The sequence below is a fragment of the Mustela nigripes genome, chromosome 4, assembly GCF_022355385.1.
Source record: "Mustela nigripes isolate SB6536 chromosome 4, MUSNIG.SB6536, whole genome shotgun sequence".
In the NCBI taxonomy this organism is placed as follows: domain Eukaryota; kingdom Metazoa; phylum Chordata; class Mammalia; order Carnivora; family Mustelidae; genus Mustela; species Mustela nigripes.
In genome coordinates, this window is record NC_081560.1 from 40,933,515 (window position 1) to 40,951,234 (window position 17,720).

Genomic DNA, 17,720 nt, shown 5'->3' on the forward strand with positions numbered 1-17,720 from the left:
GTAATGAGAAATTGGAAAGGATCGACCATAGAATGTTGCAGGATCAAATGAACACTCCAGAACCAAGCTCCTCATTGTTGATGGAGAATCTGTTTATGCCTCAGATCATTGCTCTGAGTCAGAAACCCCAGTATGCCTTCCAACCAGAAAGGGGTCATATCCAGCTCACCATCTAGCCCCGAATGTTCTCTGCAGCCTCTGATTACAGTTGCCCCCTCCATTCTGAAGTCTTAATTTTTTGGAGGATGCAAGAGCGGTCCTCATACTTCAGAAGCGGCGCTGTAAGCACCAGATTGCCAACAGTGAAAGGTTACCGATGAGAGAGAGTAATTATCTTCATTTGCCCATGGCTAACAATTTGCCCATTTGCCTGTCATCACAACAAGCAAAAAAAAATTAGCTTTTCCAAGTATCTTTCTATTAAGTTTTTTAAAAAGATTTTCTTTATTTGAGACAGAGAGATACAGAGAGCATGAGCAGTTGGAGAGGCAACAGGAGAGGGAGGAGCAGGCTCCCCGCTGAGCAAGGAGCCCCACTTGGGGCTCGATCCCATGTCTGGAAGATCATGACCTGAGCCGAAGGCAGATGCTTAACTGACTGAGCCATCCAGTTGCCCCTCCAAGTATCTTTGAATCCTTACATCCATTTTCTTCTGGGGACAGAAGATCAGGCCTGGTATCTATATTCTCTTTTTTTATGTTGACATTTGTGCACTTGAACTATGGGAGCAAGTGACACTCTAGTCAAGCCAGGTCCTGATGATCCTGCCCTAGGCCTTCCAGGGAGGTCGACAGAAGCATCATCACACATGGCACTATGGGGGTCAGAAGGTATTTGGTGCAGCCCTTGTCACTGGGCTTTTGGTTTGTTTGTTTTGCTTGCTGGTCTTTATCCCTCACTACACATCGGTCCCCTCAGAGAACGGAGCCGGATGAAAAACAAATTAGTCCCCTTAAGGGGACCCAAGTGGCCTGTCCTACAAGGACCCTGCTGAGGCCTCTTTCTGCCCCTCTCGCTTCTGCTTGCTGTGCTCCTTCCTCATCTGTCTCCTCCACTACCCAGAAACCCTGGGAGGGCAGGAATGTCTCTTCGCACCAGATCTCCAGTGTTCTCACTGCATCCCTATGCCGTGATCATGTTTTTGTTTCTTCAGGAAGGAACAGGGCAATATATATTGAGTTCTTTTTAAAAAGCATGCATTGCTGAATTTGTGCTCATTATCGAAAATTTAGAAAATGCAAGAAAGAACCAAAAAGGAAAAAAGGTGTCACCTGCAATTATTATGGCATATTTCTCTGCAGGATTTATTTTCTCTGTGTGTAAAATCTGGGGCCTCTTTTCCTTGATTAACATAATATCCTACAGGTTTTCTCTTGCTTTTTATTTACATATCAGTTGAGCATCTAGTGTGTAGCATGGACAGTTTTAGGCCCTTCGGGTGCTTGAGCTGAGCTTTAGAATGAAAGGGGTATTTCCAAGCAGAGAAACAGGGGGCACGTAATTAAGGTGGAGGGACATCAACATCACATTATGGTATTACAGAGAATGAGTTTTAGGTTAATGAGAGCAGCCAAAAAGGGCACTGTGACAGAAATTTGCACCCAGATCCAGTTTCTTATATTGACCTTGCCCAAGAGGCTTACTTACCAGAGAGCTTCCAGGATTTGTGAGAATTTCCAGAAGAAGCCAAAATTGCATTCACGTATCTAGGATTTTAAAGGGAGGGTTATAATGAATTGTTTTGGGGCTGTTGTCAGCCAATCAGACTGGACACTGGGTGTAGTATTGGAGCTCAGTCTACAGGTGCCCGTGAGGTTGTACCATGACCTTGGCCCCTTTGTGGATGGATCATAAGGAAGTCTGGAAGTTCTAGGGAGAGGCTGTATGGCCAGATCAATGATGGGGACCCTCAGGGGCTCAGGGACGTGGGTGTTCATCAACTGGCACATTCGTGGTTCAGTATTTTATGAAACATACACTGTACAGGGGCGTCCTGGTGACCAGACTGACCTGGAGAGCAGCTTCTTTTCTCAAGTTGCTAACATGCACTCTTAGATGCCAGTGGGCCTGCTGCCTCTGACACAAGAGGCTTAGTTTGTCCTCCTTTGAATTTGAGCTGGAGGAGTGTGATGTGGGGCAGAAGCCAGGGAGAGGGTTTCAGAGCCAGCCTGTGGAGGGCAAGCTAGCTCTTATGGCTAGCTTTGCTCTCCTCCTTCCTAAAGCACCTGCTGGAAAGTTGGCTCCAACCCAAGCTCACACCGAGCGGTCACTCCTCCACCCACATTCGCTCTGCATGGCTGAGGTCTTTGGAATAGCACGGTGCTCCATAATGGAGGGAGGCATCTCCCCAGGGGTGAAGAATATACAAAGGAGTCAAGCAGGGACACAAGTCCTGAACGTCCATTAGCAGCAAGGGCCCCATGTCCCAGGAGGCCTCTCCTGCTGTCAGCCAGCTCCAGAATCCCATTCCAGTGCCCATTCTTTCTGCTAAAATGCAGGGCAATGTTCTCAGTTTCCTGGAGTGAGAACTATGCCACTCTCCCATAATCCCAGCTTTCCTACTGATGTGCGTGAGGGGACATCCGGAGCTGAAACAGAAATTTTCCAACCAACCCATCAATTACTGAGCTGGGGATTATTGGGGCAGGCCTTGGCCTAGGGGTTTACATGCATGATGTCCTGTCATCCTCCCGGCACTCCTAGGAGGTAGACATCACCCTCATACTACAGATGACAAAAATAGGGCTTTCTTACATGTTAAGGAAGTAAATCTGTAGATACTGAAGGGCTCAGAGTTTAACTTGCTCAAGGGCACACAGCTCATACTCAGTAGACCTGGGATTTGAACCCCGGTGTGCAAACCTAGGTTTTACAGAGAGCAGCACAAGGAAGAATGTAGTTAAGTCCAGATGGGGGAAGGACAAAAGGTTTGGGAAGCAGTGCTGGGAGCAAATTCTCCCACCCTCTTCCCTAAGGGTTACTTTTCTCCCAAACTGCCCACAAGTATACAAATATGGGATTATGTAGCAATAGTCATTTGTTGTAATCACCTACATGTTTACACATGGAATGTGAACTAAAAAGATAAACCTGGTTGCTGTAGACATGACTGAAAAAATAGGGGTGAGGAACCAGAAGAGTTTGTGCATGGGAGATGGGGTGTTACCTTGTGTGGGAGCAGTCACCACTCAGGTGAGCTGTTGGCAGCCTTCTGCCATGGGGCTTCCAGACATAAGGAGGAGGTATCTAGAGGCCTCCACATAGTAGAGCAGGTAGAAAGGTGAAAGTTTAGATTGGGTCTCTGCCAGACCTGGCTCTGCGATCTTCACCCAGCTTCTTAGCTTTCCTGCATCTCAATTTCCTCATCTATAAAAAGGTCGTATCTCTCAGAGCTGTTGTGAAAATTAAATAAGATCCTGTTTGCAAAGTACTTAGCCTGGCATCTGGCACAGAGTAAATCCTTTAATAAAGAGTTATTAGCATGAAATCGCCTTCTTGCGAATTTTTTTTTTCCACAGTTTTATGGAATCATTTCTTTACTGCAAAGTTATGGACTTTAAAAGCCCTAACTTCAGAGAAGACATACAAAGAAGAGATGAAGCGCAAGCTGTAATGTTGTCTAACTTTGTTCTTATAGGAGCCATGGAAATTTACATTAGAGAAGGCGAGACAGATTGTGAAGAAATCCCCCATTCTGGTAAGCAGCGGATGAGAAGAACAGCAGCGTTGTGCTGGGTGCCTTCATCTTCCCCTTCCCCTGCTCTCACACCCCTGAGACCATGGGCTACTCCAGATCCATGCCCACAACACACCGTCGTAGGAAAGTGAGCCCCCCCCCCCCCTTTTTCTCCTCCCTCTCTCCCAGCAGCAGTGTTTCTCAAACTGGGCAGTACTGACATTTGGGGCTAGTTACTCCCTGGTTGCGAGCATTGTCCTGTCCACTGTAGGGTGTATAGCCACATCCCTGTCTTCTAACCACTAAAGGCCTGCGGCCACATCGCCCTTCCCCAGTCGTGACAACTGTGAGTGGCTCCTGATGTTGCCAAACATCCTCTGGTATGTGCAGTTGAGGACTGCTACTCGCCAGCAGACCATTTTAGAGGAGGCTCTAGCTTTCTAGCTTTCTGACCCTCCACTTTATTTATTTATTTATTTATTTATTTGACAGACAGAGAGGCAGGCAGAGAGAGAAGGAAGTAGGGTCCCCACTGAGCAGAAAGCCCAATGTGTGGGGCTCGATCCCAAGACCCTGGGATCGCGACCTGAGCTGAAGGCAGAGGCTTTAACCCACTGTGCCACCTGGGCGCCCCTGACCCTCCACTTTCTAAATATGTGACTTCAAGGTGAGCCTCAGTTTCCCTATCAGCAAGATAGAAACAGTGGTCGTGCTCCTTTGTCAAAGCATGGCTGTGAGGACTAAGAGAACGATGTGTGTCAAGTGTTGGTCTCATGCCTGGAAATTCTCTAGCACTCAATCAATACCATGTTTAGTTCAAATTGATTATTAGGGAGTCAAGTATTTGACTTAGGCCCTGAATGCAAATGAGCCCCAACTGGATAGGAAGCAGAAAAGTAAACCTTCAAAGAACCAAGTCTCCCTCCATGCTAAAGATCCCGGCAATAAGGAAGCATTCCTCAGAGATGAGAGGGCAAGGCCTTTGTCCTCAGCCTCTCCCTCATCACCCTGCTCTCGTCATTCCCCCGATGCAGTACATTTAAGGCAATCTTGATTTGGCAGCACAGAAAAAAAGGAGGAGGAAAAGCCCTCGTGGCTCAGTTTGCCAGACTTAGCAAATAAAAATAGAGGAGACCAGTTAAATTTGAATTTCAGATAAACAATGAATAAATTTTTAGTGTAAGTATGTTCAGTGCCATATTTTATCTGGCAGCCCCACTCTTGGGGGGCATATGGGTTTTGATGTACAGAGCTGGGATGCAGGGAATGGCATTATTCAGGCATTTCTATGCAATCAGTTAATCAATCACAATGTTGTCAACCATTATTTAATTCAGTGAGTAATTAAAGACCAACAGTAGTGGGTTAGCTAATCAGCTGAAGCCATAGAAAGGAAATTGGAAACATCATAGGCAACCCTTGACCACCTTCAGAGCTCTAAACAAAACTGGAGAACAATACGATCCTTCTTTCCTTCTTCTCCACACGCATCTAAAAACTTCTTCTAGGAGCATTGTTAACTCCACCAGCGCAAACTGCCTTGGCATTGGCTCAGAAGCTAATTAAGATTTTATGATTTTTCATTTCTGTCATCAGAATTGCAAGCATAATTCATAGGGCCAGATTCCAATAATTTCCAGTGAGAAGCCAAAAACAAAAAAACAAACTACCAAACACTAATACAAAACCCCTCAAAAACCTCCTCCAATTAATGTACTCTCTAGATCAAAGCTATCAAGGAAAAAATAATCATAAAATGCCAATAAGTGTCTCTTGAGTTACTGCTCAGATGATAGCAGCTACAATTAGTTACGTTGTGATGGCTCGTCTAACAGCAGACCTGGCTGGGATGTAGGAGGACACATACAGTGGGTTCCATATCATTTCAGCACAGCCTATCAGGCTGGGGAAAAGTGAAGTATTGTGGAAGGGAATGTTCCAGAAAATATCTGCATCTCAGTGAGGCCCTGAGAGGCTCCTCATGGATCTAGCAGAAAACTGAGCATCTAAGTTTTAGAGTACCTGAGTTGTGGAATCAATTTGTTGAATTCTCACAAAAACTCATAGAAAATAGTATATTTTTGTTATCAACCCTGTTTTATAGATGAGAGAACTAAGGATCAGGTATGTTAAGTAATACACTCATTCCCCATAGCTAGTAAGGGAGAAACCCATCATTTAAATCCAGATCTAGCTACTGCCAAGTTCCTACCTTCTCCACTATGCCAATAGCTCTCAACCTCCTCAGCACTAACTTTCAAGAAGCACCATTCACATCACAGGCTATGTAGGTTAAAATTATGCAGTGCATGACCTGTGCAACTGTACCTGACATTACTCATCAAAAACCTACCTACTTAATAGAATCATCTTCCCTGGTGCAATTAAAACCAGGTAAAATAATATGTAGCAAGTGTTGAAAAGCACTTCACCATGGAGAAATCCAACTTCATTTTGGCTGTGTATAGAAGAGTAGTTGTTCTCTCCCCTTTGACCTTCTGTTTACCCCAGTCACCACATTTTTTTTTCTTTATTCAACCCCTGTGTATTGTTCTGTTTTCATTTAACATCCTGGTGCATGGGAAAGCTCAGGATACAAGCAGAAACTGGTTCGAATAGATTGCTAAATGAAGATGCTGCGTGGCTCCTGTGCCCAGGGACAGCCCAGACTGAGACTTTCATTTAAATGGGATTACATGCCGCCAGGTGCAATATTTTAAAACCATTGCTGAATCAATAACAGCTCTCATTTTCCCTTTGTCTAGCAAAGTTCAGATTGAAAGGAAGGGGCTGGCAAACTGCAAGGGAGGAACTCTGCAACATTACTCTGTGCCTGTCTCATTTCTCTTTGCAAGGAAAGGAAAAGAGGCTAGTCCTTCCCATGCCATGTGATGAAAAGACCGGATAATTAAAACCTCTGTCTGAACAGGAGGAGTTCAGGGTGGGGGGACCAGGTGGTCCCTGGGCAAGCTTCATCATCTATTATACACACCCTAGACCCCATTTCTGCACAATGAATGTCAGAGACAGCCGCAGCCTTCCGTTGAATTCTGACAGTGAACAGCTGTGCAGATATAACATTTAATTCTTTTGTACCTCTTGTGCAGTAATGATAAAGCTGTCCATGTAAATTTTTCTGATGTATTGGTTACATCAGTGTTAAAATCTACCTGGTCGTTAGGTTAATTAGACTGAGGCCTTCAGGTTCAAGTAAATATTCAAAGACAGAGCTCAGACATTCAAATGCAACCTGCCTTGGAGCTCTGAGTCTCAGAATGTGTCTGTATTTCCAAACTGCCACCCTTGTTGCCGTATAATTTCATGCTGGTGTTTGCTTTACGGTGTGTCCGCAATGCTCATCCCTCTCACTTACCAGGTCTCTGGACTCAACCTTCTGAACACCCCTCCTTTGCCTGACATCCCCCTCCTCCCGCCTTACAGCAGTGGTTCCCAGTCAGCAGCAGCTTGATCCTCCCCACCTCTCCCCCGAGGACATTTGGCAATGTCTGGTGACATTTTGGGGCTGCTTGCGTCTGAATGGCTAGGTGCCAGATACACTGCTAAACATCCCACGAGGCACAGCGCAGCCCCACAACAAAGACTTATTCAGCCCCAAAATAGCATTAATGCTGAGATGAGCAACCCCAGGATCGGGTCTCTCTGCCCCAGCTCACCTCCTCCGGGCCACCCTCTCACCCCCAGGATACCTTCCTGAAATACGAATGGGATCCCTCGGCTAACCCTTCAGTAATCATTCCATGGGGGAAAGCACACAGTGCGACATCTTAGACTGGTCATGCTGCCTCCTTGCCTCCGGGGTTCACCACGTCCTTGTGCTCTGCTGTCCCACAGCCAGGGTGAGACATTCGGCAGTCCCCTGATACTACACCTCACACTTCCACGGCCCCTCACAGGGCGCTCCCTCTCCACAGCCCCAGGCTTCCCCCGCTTCAGCAATCACCTCAGTAACCTGGGACCTTGATAAAACACAGACTGATTCAACAGGTCTGCTGTGGGGCCCAAAACTCTGCATTTCCGAAAGTTCCCAGGCACACTTTCTGGGTTTGTGATCACACTTTCATCAGTGGTTCTCAAACTTTAGCAACCATCAGAATGACCTGGAGACTTAGAAAACACTGATTTCTGGGACCCACCCCAGGCTTTCCAAGTCAGTAGATCAGGGAGGGGTGCACAAATTGTACCTATAGCAAGTCTGGACCACACTTGGGGTCACAAAGCCTAGAATATCTGTCCCTTCCTGCCAGCATCTTTCCTACAGGACTTCTCGCTCATCTCCTGCCTCCTCCACTGGGTTTCTAGACAGCTGTGTTAATGCCGGGACCACTGCAGACATCCCAAAGCACGCCAAGAGCTGAGATGCTCACCCCTACACTTCCCTAAGCAGTAAGCTTGATGAGGACAAGGACAGCCTCTTCTGTCTCTGTATCTTACACATGGATGGGACACCAATAAGGATTGCTCCTCTCATTCTAGAAAGCTGAGCAAACCTCACGAAGTTTTGCTCAACTTTGATTCATAGCACGAAAATGAGTTTGCTTTGTTCTCCTCTGTCAGGGTCAATGTTTCACCGACGCTACTGATCCAACTCATGGCCGTCTGAAGGACTCTTCTGGCTGGTGAAAATCACTCCTCTCTCCCTGCTCACTGATAAATGCTAGTTTCTAACTTTTTCAACCCTGTTATCTTTTACTTTCATCTGAGGAACATATCATGGAAACCATGATCATTGTAAACGTATCTCTTAGTCAAAAGCTGGGGCTTTCCATCCGTCACACAGCCAGAGTCTTATGGAAACTGCTTGCTGAAATCCCGTGCTCACGACGCTTCAGGAGCTTCATCCGTCCACCTCACCTGCCCCCACGGCACCCCCCAGGAAAGGGGACTTCCTCCTTCCTTCTTCCCAAGCCCTGGCATGTCTCTCCAATTAGTCTTGTCTTTCTCTCATAACAGGCTGGGATTATTCTATTGGAACACGTTCTTTTTTCAAACCCTTTCTCAAAGCCCTTGGGTAGAAGGAGGGAGAAGAATGCTGTTTGCACAAGTGGAACAGATCATGGTGGGCCAGACCTTTTGGGGAAGAAATGGAGCATAGGTGAAGGTGGGGGTCGCAGGCAGCAGGAGGAAGGGGGAGCTGAAGGCTGAGACCCCAGCAAGAACAAAGGCATGGAGACAGAGTGAGGGCAGAGTGTGCAGACAGAAACAAGAGGTCAGTTCAGTTAAACGAGATGGCCCAGGTTCTAAAGGAAAGAGGCTCCCGAAATCCAGACTATGGAGCCAGCAGGGGGAAAAGGAGCTTTATAAGTTGCAGGGCTATTCTGTGAACTAAGCAACTCTTTTTGTTATTTTTGTTCTCTTCTCCAGAAACATTCCAGAAGTAGTTCTGATATTTGTTCGCTCCCATTTTTGGCCAAGATCTGTCAGAGGATTAAATCGTACGTATACTATTCCTACCTCCCTGAATACTGGCATGAGATGGCACCGTTGGTTGTCCCTGTTTTCCAATGACTAAAATAATTGTCAGAAGCAAAAGGCACCTTCCTGAAGGTGTGCATTGGTCGTGTCTCATACCATGACTTGTACAGAAACTAAAAGACAAATGAGGTCTGCACAAATCATTTTGGAAATCCACTGCATAACAGTATCTTTGAACCAAAAATCTGACCTATGCCCTGGGCTGGCGGGCAGGCTGCTGGTGAAACTTCTGGGCAACTTGGTGCACATCCGTGCCGCACACGGGGACAGCCCCTCCTTGCTGTGTAAGACACAGACAAGGTCAAGGTTGGCGCCTCGTCATGAAAGGAACTCTGAGCATCTTTAGTCCAAGGCACTCACAAGGCTGGAAAGGGACTAATTTATTTCACAGAACCCAACCCATTACCTAAAAGCTCTGGCTCAGAAATGCATATACAGTGTTGCCAATGCAGAGACACTGTCTCAATTCCCAGGACCTTCTGTCTCTATTTAAATCCCATACCCCAGCTCTCATCTGAGCCTGGGGTTATGCTGGGTGTCATCATAATCACTGTCCACAACATTAAAAGATGCAATGGTGTGCCAAGAGGGACATTGGACCAAGAGGCAAAATAGCACAGGCTCTACCTTGCACTTGGCCACTTTCCTCATGTGACAGTGGCTGCTGTCCCACAGCATCCGGTCACTGCTGTGGGTGCCACACATGCAAACATGCAAACCTGTCCACGTTAGTTCTCATAACAACTCCGTAAGTAGGGATTGTTATTATTCCTACTTGTTTTCCTAATTGTTATTATTCCTACATTGAAGGACACTGAGTCTTAAACAGATAATTTCTCCCAGCTGCCCCGTGTGTCTGCTCCGTCTAGCTCCCCTTGCAAGGGCTTGGATGTGATTCAGGCTGCACATCTGGACTCAGAGGCTATAGTCATTTCCTAGGGCAGCTATAATAATATACCTACAAATTGGATGGCTTAGAGGAACAGAAATGTATCCTCTCCCTGTTCTAGAGGCTGGAAGTCTGAAGTCTGAAGGCGGGGTGCTGGCAGGGTTCCTCTGAGACTCTGCTCTCCAAGAGTGTCTCCGACTCTCTGGGTCAAACCCTTTGCCTCTTAGCTTCTGATGGGAGCCCGCAATCCTGCTGGCAATTCCAGTCTCTGCCTCCAGCCTCCTCCACTGCCGTCTTCCCTGTGTGTCCGTCTTTCCCTTTTGTACAAACACCAGTCATACTGGATCAGGGGCTGGGCTCATGGCCCCATCTTGACTTTGTAACACTGGCAAAGACCCTGTTTCCAAAAAAAGGTCACATTCATAGGGCCTGGGGGTTAGAACTTCAACATGACTTCTTGTGAATACAATTCAACCCATACGAAGAGGCACTTTTTCTACATTCCTCCTCCTTTATCTCATGAGTTTCATGAGTTTCAATCCACTAAACATCTCCTGTCTGCTGTGAAAGCTTCTCAGGAGAGGAGGAGACTATCTGCTGACCTACATTGAAAGCCTCTTAGAGATCCAAGAGTTTAAAACTTTTCCGAGTTCATCTGCCTACATGAGTTCCCATAGGTCAGCTATGCAAAGTGCTGACCTGGGTCGTGGAAACAGGATCAGCCCCACTTTTCATGACTAGGGCTGGATGTAGTGACTACCATGACACGGGGAGCAGAGGAGAAATAGACAGGAAAGAAGATGCTGGAAGGCTGAAATGCAGGCAGCTCCCTAGGCCCCCAGTCGTTTCATCATGTCTAACTCTTACTGAATTGAGACACCCTGTCCCCTCCTTCCTGAAGCGTCATTGCATTTTCTACGTCAAACATAGGCCAGCAGAACCCAAAGTGACAATTCTTCAATTGAACCAACTTCGAAAAATTGAATTCAAGAGCATCTGTGACCAGGGATTTTCCTGGCGCTATTTAAAAGGGAAATTTTTCTTTTATGAAAAAGCAAAAGCAGTGTGTTTTTTCCTTCTTTCTAAAAAATAATTGTGCTTCTAATATAATTTGCACCAGATCACAATTTATTCAGTGCTTTATGATTTACAAAGCATATTTAAATGCAGCCTCATTTATTCTTCAAAGCAACCTGTGGCTTAGTAATAATAACAATGACTAAATGTTGTCTGATAAGGAACTCTTATCAGTGCAGCCCTACAAGACAGATGGCATCATTGTCCCCTTTCTAAAGAGGTAAAGTCTTTTGTCCAAGGCTGTGATGCTAGTAATCAATAAATCAGGCATTGGAACCCAGCAGCCAGGTTGCAAAGGCCAAGCTCAGAGCCACTCAGTTGTCTGTCCCTTGACTTTTCTCCCCACTTTTGGATGAGCAAGTAGGTTCTAGCATATTGGATGTCTGACCCCAAAGCACAGTCAGCAGATGGTAGAGATAAGGCCTACCTGTCTTTTATTACATAATCCTTCATTAAAGTCCCTTCCAGGAGTAATGCCTTTCCTGTTCTGTGCCTCTTCTGCCTCATCCTGTTTGGTCTAATGCCTTCAAAATACAGTGACAGTGTCCCACTGTGGGCAGTTTCCTAGCTCCCTGCTCCCCAGCATTTGGCTAGCCCTCCATACCCCAAGCTCACCAGTGCCTGCTTGTGCACCCCGTTCTTCTAGGCCTCTCTCCATCAGGCTCCCATACCACCCAAAGCTCTTAGAGGGCGAGGACATCATCTCTTAGTAAACCTTTTATCCTTGTACTTAGACACTTTGCTTCCAATTAGTAGGGACTCACTGAAGAAACAAGGCATAAAGAAAGAAAAGGCACTATTTTACTAGAACAGAAATATGTAGGATACCAAGCTACTACCATGGGGCAATCAACTTTTTTGTTCTTTTTTGTTTTGTTTTGTGCTGGTAAGAATTCACAGTGCCTATGCACTGTCTACTTTTTATTGTAACAATGGTAAGTCAAGAGAATCCCCTCTTAATAATCTTCTCTTGTTATTTAATTTCCATATGCATAAACCTGCATGTGGATCAATTCACATAAAGGCATACAGACTATCCTAGCCCATGTTAATTGCCTTTGTTCATCATTCTTTTCTTTTCTTTTCTTTTTTTACTTGTTCCTTCTTCCCTATGGCCCACTCCTCCCAACCATATCGGTCCCTGTCCCTGCCACCAAGGTGAGCCCGGGTGTATTCTTTCCTGGTTTTCTCGGCTCTCATTTCCTCTTACAGAGATGCATCTGACACATTCACATGCATATTGAACAGAACCATTCCCAGCCCTGGAGTGCTGCCTGGGACTCGAATGTGAGACAGCTACACATGGAAACTTTATTCTCCCTAGTTTTCTTTTGTTGTAATGCCCCAGTTTCATGAAATAATTTTAGGGAGTTTGAACTTGAATAGCTATTCTATTATGTAATGAATAACATTCACCTGCATTACAATTGCTCACTGGATCAAGCCCGCTAGCTCGACAACTGGCAGTCATAGAGCAATGGCTCTCGTGGAAATAGATTTTATATTCATCCCTGAGCAAGTCCCAGCCGACAAGGTAACTGGGTAGAATGCCGTGTGCCTTGAAATCTGAAAATCTGAAGAGGGTCCATGGGTTGGATTTGGGATGGCTCCAGAAACTAAAATGCCATAGGAGCAGATCCCTGTCTCCTGTTTGCCCAGCCCTAGAAATCACCCTTGGAATAACTGTAACCATTACACAAAATAATAAAAAGCTGATGTTTTGTGAGCGTTTTCCACATACTTGGCACAGGTCTTTATGCTTCCCATGGAGCAACTCACTCTTTACAACAGCCCTAGGAAGTGGGTACTAATATTGGCCCCTGTTTTACAAATGAGGAAACAGAGGCACAAAAGATTAAATAATCTGCCTAAGGTTATATAGCAAGTAGACAGCAGACCTGGGATTCAAACCCTGAGAGTCTAGTTTCAGAACCCAGAGCTATGTTAAGAGACTTCCCATGACTCTTTGTTCCTACTAGAATATTCTTCACCCAATTACATGCCTTGAAAATGCTTTGTCATCCTTTAAATTTAAACTTAAGATTACCTTCTTCCCTGTATTGCATTAGAAGTGTTTTTGCTCTTGATGCCCAACCCTTTTTAACATTTTCTCCATAGCATTGTAGTTGCCTACTGATGAGTTGTTTGCCCCCATGAAGCTCCTCTAACATTGGAAATATATCTTATACTCATCCCTAATATCTAATGTGGTGTCTGGAACACAACAGGGATTCTAAAAATACCTATGGAATGAATGAATGTATGTTTCAGCCTACAACCAGGTGTCTATAAGGATACATGAGTATCAGATTTAGATACAGTTTTTTGTTTTTTAAAGAATTTATTTATTTATTTGACCCACAGAGATCACAAGAAGGCCTCGCAAGATCATGAGGCCATCTCCAGAGAAGCTTATGACCTAGACTCTGGGTCCACCATCCCTGAGTTAGTAAGACAGACTCCAAGATACCAGTTAAGCTCCATGCTGGCTCTTGCTGAATCCATTTGCCCTGAGGCTCTTACAACTGCTGGAATGCTCTTGATTCGAAAGACCATTTAATAAATTCTGTAAAGGCTCATGTTACTCTCTACATTCTAGGCTCTGCCAGTAGTCTCACCCTGCCGTCTGATGGCACTAGCCTGCTACCCCGTAAGAGATTTTCCTAGAGGGAAAGCAGTGCGTGCCATGCAGGAGCTGGGAAAAGTTTGGTAGTGAGGACACAGAGAGAGAGCCTCCCTTGGGTGAGGGGTCTGTGGCTTTAGCATGAATTTCCTTGGTCATCAATGATCCAAGTCTTTGGTTTTTCAGGCTCATGAATGGGAGTGAACGTTGCCAGCTCAATGCCTCAAGATTTTTTGAGGTAGTGGTTTAGAAGAGTAGATTTTAAGAAAAAACTTCCATCACAGAATGTGTAAAATGGCACAAATTCAATCTATAGTGCTGAGCTCATTGGACCGAAAATGCAGTTCCTTCCTCTCTGGGCATCTCAACATCAATATCCTGTCTTCTCTAAAATGTTGATGTAATTGTTTCACTTCCCCATATGGGCCAAATTAATATCAGAGAGAAAATAGTTCTAATTAGGTGGAGAGCAGAGATTGGCAAAGTGGGGCTGGCACTCTTCCATACCATGGAGACACTTCATTTTATTTTTAGAATGGACTTCGATCACATCCACTCAACACAGCGCATCTGAAATGTCCCTGTTTGTTTCCATAAACAGTTTCTTTTTTCTTAGCTCACCAGCTGTTTTGTTTTCTTTTTTTCTAGAACGATACAAAATTCTGTGCCATTCAAAGATGTAGATTCAGACAAACACAGCATTTTCCCAGTAAGTATTGTTAAGAGTAACCAGATGTTCACTAAATATTGTATCATTTTCTACAAATATCATACCTTTAATAAGACAAGACTGAATTCCATTGGAATGTATTAAAAATTTGTTAATATACCATCCCATGATTTTTATGGACTTTTTGGCATCTTAATAGGACACGAACCGTCAGAGTGGGTCTTTAGGCCGGGACTATTTTTTGTTTCTTGATGCCATTCCCAGCTGGGTGTTTCATTTATCTTGAAAGGTGCTGAGAATTATTTTGGAAATTCTTAAACCTATTTTTAGAGTGCGTGTGTGTTGTGTTAATGTGTATCCACATGTTTGATTTAGAGCAGTACGGATGTCAGGATGTTCTCTGGAAAAGCGAACAAGCAGGAGGCATGTATAACTCTGCCAAGTTGGTGGGATCTCAGATAGTCTACCTGGGAATGGGGGAAATGAAGATGTTGTTTGATATTATTGTGACTCTTAAGTCTTTCAAATCAAGGATCAAGACAGGTCAATCATATAATAAATCCACAAAGTTAGCCAACTCGGCTAGAGATTTTTAAATTATCCAGTACAACGATTACTCATTTGACCAAATAAATCAACTATTTTGGAGCCTAAGAAGATTGATAAATAATGAAGTTCAGAGAGTTGGATGTCGTGCTGTCCATGGAAGTGTATACACACACACACACAAACACACACGAACACACACAGATGAACACATGCACATGTGCATACAGCAGGCATGCACTGTGCCCACATGCATACACTGTTGTGCACCCACATACGGACACACACCCAACAGCACACACACACACTCACACGCACACACACTACCACTCGGCATTGGTGCTGGGACTCTGATACATTTCCCTCACACAGCATGTCTCAGCATATTAATCTTAATTTTCTTAGTAACCTCTAGTGTTCCTAGATTGTACTGGAATTAAGAATTGCACATGCTGGTACCCCTGGGACAGCTTTGACTGCCCTTCCTCGTGGATAACAAGGGGCGGAAATGAACCCTTCCTGTGTGTGTTCTTCAATTCCAGACGCTGAGGGGCTACCACTGGCGAGGGAGAGACTGCAATGACAGCAACAGGATGGCATACCCGGGCAGAAGGTACATCTCCAATGGTCACTGACTCGGGAAATTACCTTCTAAAAAGGAGGCAGGAGGCGTCATTCCAGCCCCAGCCTAGGGGATTTGAACTTAGAGAAGGGACCTCCGTGTCCCCACCAAAGTAAAGCTCAGTGAAGAAAGAACAGCATTCGTTCACCATTTGTCCAGGAAACCTTCCTAGAGCACCTGCTCGTTGCCCAGCGCTCTGCCTGGTGTCGGGCGGTTAACGAAATGAAGTAGGGCCTCCCTTCGTGGAGCTTCTGGTCTAGTAGGAGGAACATGCGAGTCCACAGGGTACGGTGGGGGGGGGGGGGGGTGGCCTGTGTCCAGCCTCCTGCTCAAGGTCCATACGCAGGACTGAGGAGTGAGGCAGGAGCTCCCGTGAGTGGACCATGTGTCGCCTTTCAATCCCGGGCTGATGTTCAGCCGGCCACATCTCGAACTTCAGAAAGTGGATGCGTGACCTTCCTCTTGACTGTGGGGCCACAGTGTTCCGTTTACCAGATGTTTGGGAGTCTAGAGTACCATGTGATGCCTCACCTATCTGAATAAAGTGGGCTGCCGACTCATTCACTCTGCCATCGGCTCCATCCCGCAGCACAGTCCATGAATGGAGGCCACTGGAGCTGGTCCACCGTGGTCAGAAAATATCCCAAACCGAGATACTGGCAGAGGCCAAGTGGAGGTTTCTGTGTGCCGCTGACAGTCATGCGTGGCACGCCTCCTTGACAAGCCTGTTGTCCATCACTGACCCTTCATACAGCACTGGTTCACTCATTCATTCAGCTGACATTCACGGGGCGAGAAGCATATGCTGAAGGCCAATGTTGCTGTTTTCTTCTTAGGCCAGACAACTGGGATATACACGAGGATTCAAACTGTAATGGCATTTGGGTAAGCAACCAGATTCAAACCTAGTCCCATCCTCTGACGTTCTGCCCTCCTTAAAAGCCCATTTGCTTTAGTCAGTCCTATGGAAGAAGATGACAGATGAAAGCAAGCTTTCTCTGCAAACTGGAAGAGGGCTGTAGAGTCAGATCTCACATGATGGATGGCAGGGATGTAATGAGAGTTGAGGGTCTGTCAGTCACAGTCCCTTGAAGTCACCCACATCCAACCCCTTTTTTCTGCATTGAGTCAGGAGAAATTAAAGGAAGAATTCTGTTAGCACAGTTTTACAGCGACCCAAATAGCTGTTGGAGAAAAGCTCTTACTGCGCCACCACGTCAAGGCAGCCATTTTCTTTCTATTCCACAAAGCTAGTCAGTCAGGGTGGAAATTAATGCTGGTGTTTCAGCTCTGCATGAACAGCAGATCTGAAGCTTTTAGGAAGAGAGAGGGAAGAAAGGAGGAAGCCCAACCAAATACTTCTCTGAGGACAACAACGGCAGCAGACCTCCGTTTTGTGGGGTCTCGAGCTAATACATGACTGAGGATCCTCCTGAACAAAAAGAATACCAAATTACTAATAGTTAATTAGAACAATAGAAGAAATCCCAACAAAATCCCAGAGTCTTGGAAATCCAGGCCCCTTAGAAATTATAGGCTGTGCAGCGGCATCCCTGGCCTCCACCCACTAGATGCCAGGCACTCCCCCTCCCCCTGTTGTCACCACCAAAAATGTCTAGACTTTGCCAAATGTCCCTCGGGGCAGAGGTGGGGGGAAGCCAGCCCTGCTGAGAATCGGGGCTCTGGAAGCATCCATGTTTAGGGAGTGAAGACATCAGCACACTGAGAGCTCCAGCTCAGAGACAGAGGGACACACACTGACCTTGTGTCTTGGTCACTTAGTGGGCCAAGAGCGCCCCCTCGCGGCGACACTGCCAGCCCTTCAGACACTGCTAGAGGGGCATCCTCTGGACCAGATGGTTGGCCCTCTGGATCTCTCCTTATTGCTGCCCCCAACCATAAAGCCCAGCTCACACCGAGTGTTGCTGTGTTGAATTAAGGGCTCAGGAGACTTTAATGGGTTTTATCCACTAACTTGCCTTTGTACTTTTAAAGCCATTAGGGAAAGCCACAGTATATGTGTCTCATACATTTAAAAACAAACTGCTAATCCCATCCTTTCTCTTTTGAAGGGTGTTGATCCAAAAGATGGAATTCCATATGAGAAGAAGTTCTGTGAAGGTA

General features: G+C 45.7%; 1 protein-coding gene across 4 annotated transcripts in view; it reads left to right on the forward strand.

The window, feature by feature from the left end:
- The window catches only part of AOAH (acyloxyacyl hydrolase), a 160,671-nt gene that overhangs the window by 53,397 nt on the left and 89,554 nt on the right, over positions 1–17,720 (forward strand). For 3 of the 4 annotated variants that reach the window (XM_059395657.1, XM_059395655.1, XM_059395658.1), the window contains 6 exons: positions 3,638–3,697; positions 9,059–9,129; positions 14,407–14,467; positions 15,517–15,587; positions 16,433–16,481; positions 17,669–17,717. In XM_059395657.1, the coding sequence (XP_059251640.1) occupies positions 3,638–3,697; positions 9,059–9,129; positions 14,407–14,467; positions 15,517–15,587; positions 16,433–16,481; positions 17,669–17,717 (361 nt within the window). The remainder of the gene's footprint in view (positions 1–3,637; positions 3,698–9,058; positions 9,130–14,406; positions 14,468–15,516; positions 15,588–16,432; positions 16,482–17,668; positions 17,718–17,720) is intronic. The other variant, XM_059395659.1, reaches the window with a different exon arrangement.